Source organism: Teleopsis dalmanni, chromosome 1, assembly GCF_002237135.1.
Source record: "Teleopsis dalmanni isolate 2A chromosome 1, ASM223713v2, whole genome shotgun sequence".
NCBI lineage: Eukaryota > Metazoa > Arthropoda > Insecta > Diptera > Diopsidae > Teleopsis > Teleopsis dalmanni.
Genome location: NC_051846.1, coordinates 223,705,781 through 223,715,495, shown reverse-complemented (window position 1 = coordinate 223,715,495; position 9,715 = coordinate 223,705,781). Strand labels below are relative to the sequence as shown.

Here is a 9,715-nt window from a genome sequence, read left to right as displayed (position 1 = left end):
CAGCTACTCGGATACGTCCATCTGTACCCTTGTACACATGTACAATTCGTCCCAAGGGTCACTGCATCACTGGGACGTTATCTTCTTTGATTATAACCATGTCTCCCAACTGTATGTTGGCAGATTGTGTTTTCCATTTGTTACGTTGTTGCAGTTCCATCAAATATTCGTTAGACCAGCGTTTCCAGAAATTATGTTTTAACTGGGAAACTAGGTTCCAACGTGACAATAACGTGTGTTTTTCTGGTTTCGATCGGCTGTCTACATGAGTTGTAAGAGCTTCTCCAATTAATAAGTGTCCTGGAGTTAATTCTGTCAAATCAGTTGGATCATTGGACATTGGAGTCAATGGTCGTGAATTTAATATCGCTTCAATTTCCACCACTACTGTTTCGAGTTCTTCATACGTCAATGATGCTGTTGAAACGCTGCGTAGTAACAAATATTTTGCGGACTTTACGGATGCTTCCATAAACTGCCAAAGTGTGGAGCCCTTGGTGGAATAAAATGAAAGTTTATTCCTGTAGTACTGCAAGCAGAGATTACTGCTTCTTGCCCTTCATTAGAATAAATACTTTTCTCTAGATCTGCTAACTGGTTTTTGGCGCCTACGAAGTTTGTTGCGTTATCACTGTAAATATTCAAACAACGCCCTCGTCGACTTATAAATCGTTTTAATGCTCCAATGAAAGCATTTGTTGATAAGTCGGTCACTAACTCGAGATGTACCGCCTTTGTAGAAAAGCAACAAAAGACAGCAATATATGCCTTTGTTGGCATATATTGGTCCGCAATAATCTACGCCAGCATTAATGAAGGGTCTTGCAGGAGTTATCCTTGATTCTGGTAAATTACCCATAATTTGTTGGCATAGTTGCGGACGTGCTTTGTTGCATCGAATGCATCGCTGAACCGTTGCTCTGGCTGTTGATTTACCTTTAATCGGCCAAAAACGTTGTCGGACTGTACTCAATAGTGCCTGCGGGCCACAGTGTTTGTTTTCTTCATGGAACATCACGAATAATAATTTTTCCAATGGATCATTGTATGGGATCAGCATTGGGTGTTTAGAATCGTATGGTAATGATGAGGCCTCTAAACGTCCTTCTACTCTAAGAACATTTGCATTATCAATGAATGGAGATAAACTACTGATTGAACTAGATTTATCAACATGACCTTGTTTCTTCAGTTGTTTGATTTCTTCATGAAAATCATTACCCTGAATGTGACATATTATAGTTATTAATGCTGCATCCAATTCGTTGGCACTTAGTACTATATGTGTGGCACGTGACTCCTTTGATTTTCTTGCGTTGTTAGTGAATCTAAGAACATATGCTACTATCTTTTGTAACGTCTTAAATGAATTCTTATGCTGAATCCTGTATATGAAATCTGCGTCATTGCTTTGAGTTGCAAACGTTACTATCTTTTGTAACGTCTTAAATGAATTCTTATGCTGAATCCTGTATATGAAATCTGCGTCATTGCTTTGAGTTGCTACAGCTACAACCTTCTTCTTCTCCAGATCGGCTGGAACTTATAATGATGATGAAAACCTTGGTGGCCATACTTCCCGCTTTCCATGCAAAAGGAACGGTCCTTGAAACCAAAGTGCACATGTTGACAACGCCCTTGCTGAAAGTCCTCTTGATAACACATCAGCTGGGTTGTCCTTTGACCTAACATGTCGCCACTGTTCAGACAGAGTTAAAGTTTGAATTCTTGCCGCCCTGTTAGCTACAAATGTTTGAAATGATAAAGACTGTGAATTAATCCAAGAAAACACAATTTCTGAATCTGTCCACAAAAATACCGGCTGGTCCTTCTCTTGAAGATCGCTTTTGACTCTTGCTGAGAGTTCCGCTGCTAGGACTGCCGCACATAACTCTAGTCGCGGTAGCGTTTGTTTTCTGAGTGGTGCTACTCTTGACTTTGCACATAATACTATTATTCTACCATCCTTTAAAATTGCTCTGACATATGCTGCAGCACCAAATGCCTTTTCAGATGCATCAGCAAAAATGTGTAGTTGTGTTGATGATGGAACCTCGCCTCTGAAGATATGTCTTGCCACTTGAAAGTTTTTTAGAGTACTTAAGTTTTCTCTAAATGTTGACCATGTTGTACAAAGATCTGTAGGAAGTGGTTCATCCCAAGATAATTTCAACTGCCATAAGTGTTGTATGAAAATCTTTGCTTTGACTATTACTGGAGCTAATAAACCAAGTGGGTCGAACAGTCTAGCTAAATCAGAACTAACGACTCTCGTCGTGATTATTCCTTCAGTAACCATTTGGACCTTAATTCCAAATAAATCCGCTTTGGGCAACCAAAATAGTCCCAGCGTTTTGATTGACTCGTTATTATCATTAGTAAAATCTAGATTTACCTCTTAATCATCTTGAGAAATGTTTTTCAAAAGTTGAGGATGGTTTGCACTCCATTTCCGTAGATAAAACTGATGCTTTTTTAAAATATGGATTAATTGCCTTTGAGCTTCAATAGCCATAATTAAACTATCTGATCCACCGAGCCCATCGTCAACGTAGAAATTGTCACACAGGATTTGAGCTCCTAATGGATAATTCAATTTATTTTCTAATGCTATCTTTTGCAGACATCTTGTTGCTAGGTAAGGAGCTGCTCGAGTTCCAAATGTAATTGTGTTTAGCTGATAATAACGCTTCGTTGAATTTGGACTGCTTCTCCAAATGATAAGTTGATAGCGTCGATCTTCAGGATTTATCAAAACTTGACGATACATTTTCTCGATATCTGTGGTAAAAACAAACCGTGGTCGCCTAAACCGGAGCAGAATTGAAAAGAGTTCACTTTGAACTGTCGGTCCGTTATACATTAAATCATTCAACGAGTGTCCAGATGTAGTTTTGGCTGATGCGTCAAACATCACTCGAAGTTTAGTAGTTGTACTATCTGGTTTTAGTACGCAATGATGAGGAATGAAATATCTTGGAGTCAACATGGAATCCAAGTTTACTTCGGTCATGTGACCCAATCGCTCATACTCTTCCATAAACTAGACATATTGTTTCCGCAAAACATCATTTTTTGCTAGTCGTCGTTCAAGACTGATGAATCTTCTCCAAGCTGTTTCTTGAGATTTCCCTAACGTCAATGAGTTTTCCAGAAACGGCAACCTTACCACAAAACGTCCTTCTTTATTTGTATGGACGTTCTGCACAAAATGAGATTCGCATAATTTTTCTTCTTTGGATAATGTCCTTTCTGTTGTATTCACCTCATCCATTCGCCATAATCGTTCAATTGCATCTTCTAACGATGAATTATTATCAACAACCTCCGCCCCACCGCCAAAAACTGCACATAAAACGTTTGATGTGTCTGTATTTGATGCAACCTTGCCACTGACAATCCAGCCAAGTGTAGAATTTTGCAAGACTGGAAGCCCAGGAGCAAGCGTGATTTTACCCTTTTTAACAGACTGAAATAGAACTCCGCACCGAGTAAAATATCAATTTTCTCTTGTTGGAAAAATGTTGGATCTGCTAACTGAATGCTGAATGGAAATATCGTAGCTGCAACTTGGTTGAGGTGGAACTATATTTGGAAGCACAAACGCTTCGACTTCTGTAGTAAACCTTGAGTTAAGTGATTGCAATTTGATGTTAACTCGCTGCGTTGAATTTTTTTGCACCTTTCCTATCCCTTCTATGCACAATAACGATTTTGTTTTTGATATATTGAGCCTTTTGACAAGACGCTCAGAGACGATGACCTGTGGATGTGTTCGCTGTCGCTGTGGTAACTGCGGTGTTGTACCCACTTGAGCTAGGTTGAATGTTCTGTTTTGTTTCGTTGTTAACTTCCAAATGTAGCAACGTGTTATGCTTTTTATTACATTTGGTACAACTTCTTGATGAACATTTGTTCACCACATAATCATTTCTGAAACAGTTAAAACAGAGCTGTTGATTTTTCACCCAATCCAATCGTTGAGATGGTGAAAATTGCAAGAATTTACGGCAATGATACAGTGGGTGCCTGTCTACATTGCACAGTTTGCAATTGTTGTTTCCTTTAGAAACTGTTACAGCCGATGACACTGAGTTATTTCGATTTGCTTTAATTTTTATAGCCACCTTATCTTTTTGTTCTACAACTTCCATCAGTTGGAACTGTAGTTCTAAAAAGGCTAAAAACTCCTGAATGTTTTGTATCTCTTTTATTTTTGCCAGAGATTGCTCATATCTAATGAGCATCGCCTGATCGAGTTTTTTAATTAGTACTTGTAACAAAATTGGGTCCCAAAAAGTCGTTTGAACGCCAAGATGGTTTAGTGCTAATAGACACTCTTTCGTTGTGTCATGTAAATTTTTAACTGCTGCCACAGTTGATGTGAATGATGGCTGATTTAGAAGTTCATCGATTAACGTGGACGCCAAGACCCTTTTATTATTATAACGGTCTTGCAGTAATGTCCAAGCTGCCCAATAATTGTCCTCCGTTATGCTGAAATGACTTATCAATTTTTCAGCTTCACCTGTCACATGTGATTTCAAGTACCACATTTTTTGAGCAGCTGGTAATGGCTGATTGTCTACCATTTGTGTAAACAAGTCAAAAAATTGCCTCCATTTTAAGTAATTCCCATTAAAATTTGGGATTGTTACCTTTGGCAATGGCAATGAGGACCGCATGTTTGGTTCTGCTACTGTTGCTTGTTTGTTTCGTAGTTGATCCAATTTTATGGACAACTCTATCAAACATTGTTGTACCAAATCTTCAATTTGGTAATACTCATCTTGATTGAATCCTGACATCAGTGGATTTTCAAAGTTTTCCCAGAGTTCATCATGCAAACATCCCAATTGGTTCCAATGTTGCATGATTGTGTTTGATTTAATTTCGTAATATTGAAGTAGCTGTATGCCTTCGCTCTCTGACAAGCTCTCTACTAATCTTTTTAGAGCTGCCATTCGAGCAGATGTTTTTCTTATCAAACCATTTGTCGTAGCCACTAGTAGCGGCTGTGATGCCTTTTGGTTACTAGCAGCTTCACCAAAGTTGTCTGTTGCTTTGATTGTTGCCATCGTTATTCTGGAGTTTTTGCCAAACGTGCTTCAAAATGTTCTTCGAATGCTGAATGCTGAAACTTAACCGCTAACTGTTGATTGTTGACTGTTGCTGCGTCGAACCAATCCTGTGCTGCTGTCCGTTTCACGGGGTCACCAAAAAATGTACGATCAAACCAAAATGTCTGATCAACGTTGGAATCAACTATTTGCAAGCACTGAACACTTGAATCCAGTACTTATGTTGATTCTATTTAAACAAGAAAACCACTGAGCACTTGAATCCAGTGATTTGACGATTGTCCTAAATTATCCTGATTACTGAACACTTGAATCCAGTAGTCAGGTGCTTATATGGTGTTAATTTGGTACTTGAACCAACTCTACAAGCTATTAGAACGAACAGAAAAGAATCGATAACGAATGTGGCTTCGCATCAATTGAATTGTCAAAAATTCAATTGTGCCTTTTATTTAAAATTGATAATTAATTTACAACAAATAAATTAACTAAAATAACCTTGACCATGCATGCCAAACAATGAACTTATTGCAAACTGCAAGAGTGCATTTTCTTGCAGACGAAATTTGACGCTTTTGTTTTCATGTGCCAACAGAAGCGTATGACGTATTTTGGGAATTGCATTGACAACGTTATTTTTTACACCAAATATATTTAACACAATTATTACAATACAAATAAAAATAACAAATTATTCATACAAAATTAATAAAAACAAAATATTCATATATAATAATATAATATAATATAAACAAATATTCAACACTCTTGAATATTTTCAAGAATTCGTCTTGGTTTTTGACATGATGATGGTCATCCTTTCGTTTAAAGGTGCCTAGACGTCTTACTAGTGTTTCTGGTTTGTTTCCTTTTGTGCTTGGTTGAACGACTTTCAATTCCTCTTGCGGCGACCATGGTTCTTGTTGACTGTCGCGCTTGACTTTATCTTTTGCTTGAGTTTCTTGGCTTGGTAGTTCTGTATTAAGTTTACTATCTCAAACATTGATATCTAACGAATTTGTGGGTTGTACATGACGATTGTTCGATACTGGCTGTATTGTAATAGGTTTCCTCTGTGGCGATGTAGTCGATGACGGATATGATGGTGGACCAGACTGCCGATTATTTCTTGGTGATGCTTCTCGTTGTGCTTGTTGCTGATTAACAGGAGGTGGAGGCTGCGGCTCAAGTTTCTCTGGTTGTAACAATGGTTTAAAGTTGCTTTGCGAATTACACTGTGGCGTTTGCGACGATGATTTGCAATTACTTTGCGAATGACACTGTGGCGTTGGCGACGATGATTTGAAATTACTTTGCGAATGACTCTGTGGCGTTTGCAACGATGAATTGAAACTACTTTGCGAATGACTCTGTGGCGTTTGCGACGATGGTTCTGAACTTATAGAAGTTGGTGACAATGGGTGATTGACATGTGGTGGATCTTGTACTACCTTTAAACGTTGTGGCTTTGTTGGACGTGATGATAAATCAGGCTCTTCAATTTGTTGCTTTTGTTCTCGTGGTTGTGATTTTTGATTGTGGTTGGCTTGCGATTGTTGTGCATGGGCTTGGTGATAACATACTTCTAGACTTACTTCTAGACCCTATGAGACGTTGAAATCTGTGGAGGAGTTACGACGCATTTAAGCAATGCTTGCTTTTGTGGTTTTCCATGCAGCGGTACTGGGTGTGATTCTGAATCACTTCGATACGGCATGCTTAGCGTGGGTAGTGTATTTGTTACTGAACTTCTAGCTGTTACTGCTGTTGCTTGCTTAACTTTAGAACTACTCTGTTGCTGGTAACTTTTCTTATTTTATAGCCCATGTGGCTTTAGATTTACACTGTAAGTAACGTTCTGCCCTGTTCCTGTAGTTGGCATACATTTCGTGGTATTTGGTAATGACAACGTTTCTTGGTGCTTACTTATCAGGCGATTGCTGATCGCTTCCTGTACCGGACTTTGACTTGTTTTAACTTGCTCTGTACGAAGTTCTTCTAATCTTTCGAAATATTCATGTGGAAGGAAAAATTCTAAAAAGTCTGCCTTGAAGCTTGACCAGAGGTTCCAACGCTTATTGTTGTTGCGGTGCCACATCAGTGCCTTATTTTCAAGGAGTATGGGCATCGTCCTTGAGACTACATTTATGTCGATGTCATAGATGTCTGATAGCTCTTCTATCCTTTTCACGAAGCCTAATGGATCTCCTTCGCCGTCATAACGTACTGACCACTCAGTTATTTGTTCAATGGTTTCAATACATGATGGCATTGTATATTAATTCCTCGCGTGACTTTGATCAAGACCTTCTCTTGGGGTGACGCACTGCTCTGTTTGAAGAACGAACTCTTTCACTGTTCCTCATTCAACGATTCGCAATTCTAAGCCTTAGGTACATTTTCCTGGCTTCCGATTTCTCTGTTCCTGTGTTTTTTTTTTTGAGATAGTTGGGTTTTTTATTTAAATAAATATCTTTCTTTTAGGAAAACTCTTATACGGTCCCTGCTCGGGCGCAAATTGTAATGACACTTTTTGGTGAAGTTCAAAAATATTTAATTTTTGCTGGGGTGTCCTCAGCCGTTGTCCAGAGTCATTACAATGAATTTATATTCGCGGGGACGAGTTTCGTAAAAGAAAAATACTTTTAAATTTCTAAGTTTAGTTCTTTATAATTTCAATAAATGTTTGTACAAAGTTATTTTGACAATAGTGCGAAAGCTATTTATTTAATTATGTGCTTTGAAAATAAAAGAGCTGATTAAATATAACTCGTAGAAGAATAAAATTATAATAAAATAATTAAAAAAAACTCGATATGTATTGTTTTCATAAAAAAAAATGTATATGTAGTGCTATATATTTTTACTTTGAAGATTTCCGTATGTCCAGGCGATACTTAGTTGTGCCGTACGTTGTGAATTCTGTGAGTGATAGCCGTGGATTTGATGGGCGAACGCCGTGATTTCTGTGGATGGGTGTCGTGGAATGGTGTGTAGTTCTTCTCAGGTTACGCTACGGAATATTCATAATATGTCCGTGCGATTTCTTGTATTTCTTCAAATAATTTTATATCCTTTGCCGTAAAACCAACGCAGGATTTAAGATATTTCTTATGGTTATATATGTAATAGTTTCCAATTGATATATATGGTTCATAGACATATATATTTTATTTCCTTTGCCGTAAGACCAACGCAGGATTTAATAGTTTCCAATTGATAGATATGGTTCATAGACATATATATTTTTATTTCCTTTGCCGTAAAACCAACGCAGGATTTAATATTTTCGGCGTATTACCGCCTTGACGAATACTCATAAACTCGTGCCTTCTTAACAATTTCGTTGTCTTAAATACCCATACGCCGGAGCTTTCTTCTAGCGTATTTTAAATTTTCCCGTTCGTTTACCCACTGGGTTGTGCAGTGTAACCGCTGTGCTTACGATCTTTGCCGTGAAACCACTGCGCTTTTGTGTTTTGTTTTGACAGCCGCTTGTATTTTAAATTATAAAAGTATTTTTACAAAAAAAAAAAAGTGTAAGTGATAAATATATTTATAAACAAAACATGCATGTAAACAAAAATATAAGTGTATAAAACTTAAGTGTAATTAATTAAAAGAATTTCAGTGATTTTAAATTAAGCCGGTACTGATGTTAAATTGTTTTGGTGGTAGTTTTGTTTATGTGTAATATTTGCAAAAAAAATAAATTAAATATTACTTTCCATGTTATACCGTAACAATTAATAAACTCTAGTTATTTTAGTAATTATCCAAATAGAAAACCAGTGGAAAACTATGACGAAGTGTTGCTTGTGAGGCGTTTTTTTTTGTTTGTAGAAAAAAAACGTAATCAGTGGACGTTTAGTTGTTGTATATTTGTTTATTAAAAATATATTTGTTAAATAAATGTGTTTATTCATCGTGTTGTTATTCAAATTTTATAATAAGTAAATAAAATTTACTTTTTTGTTATAACATGTTCATGGTGTATTTATGTTCTTTTTTCTCTCTTCAGGGTTTCTTTTCAGTCTAGGTATCATTGCCCGCGGCTCATCAGGGTGGAGGATCGCAGGTAATGTCCGTATACTTTGTGGTAAAATATATTTTGATAAATTTTATATTTTCAAGGTAATTCCAATGCTGTTTGATTAATGTAAGTGTTTTATTGTGACGTGTGTAGGTGTCATGTTGTATAGTGACGGTCAGACATTGTTTTTCTCTTCTTCTTGTAACATGTGCGGAAGAAATTTTGATATAAAAATTTGTTTCGTCACAATCGAAATATAAATTTATTAAGTATCTTCACATCAAGAATTATTATTATTTATTACATTTCCATATATATATTTTTAAAGTTTTAGCAAAAACATTTGCTTCCGTTAGCTGCTATACTTATTAGTTGTGCTCATATATTTACAGCTCAAATCACAGAACATATCTATTATATTTCGTCTCTTCTCTTTGTGTGCAAAGAAGTTGGCCGCACATTCATACGTTGCATATGAACAAAATAATGTGCGTGTGCTCCCGTTCGTAATATCAGAAATAGAGATTTATATAGTGGGAATTGTATGAGAGTAATTTTCTGTTCTAAACGAATATCAACTGCATCCATACGAATCCAACAT

General features: G+C 36.8%; 1 protein-coding gene across 1 annotated transcript; it reads right to left on the bottom strand.

The window, feature by feature from the left end:
* Positions 1-3,749: 3,749 nt before the first annotated feature.
* LOC119667495 lies at positions 3,750-5,078 on the bottom strand. Its single transcript, XM_038076789.1, has one exon. The coding sequence runs from the start codon at positions 5,076-5,078 to the stop codon at positions 3,750-3,752; it is 1,329 nt and encodes a 442-aa protein (XP_037932717.1).
* Positions 5,079-9,715: the final 4,637 nt, after the last annotated feature.

What these genes read in the sequence shown, in the direction of transcription:
- LOC119667495 (XM_038076789.1), bottom strand. Translation starts at nt 5,078, where the DNA reads ATGGCAACAATCAAAGCAACAGACAACTTTGGTGAAGCTGCTAGTAAC.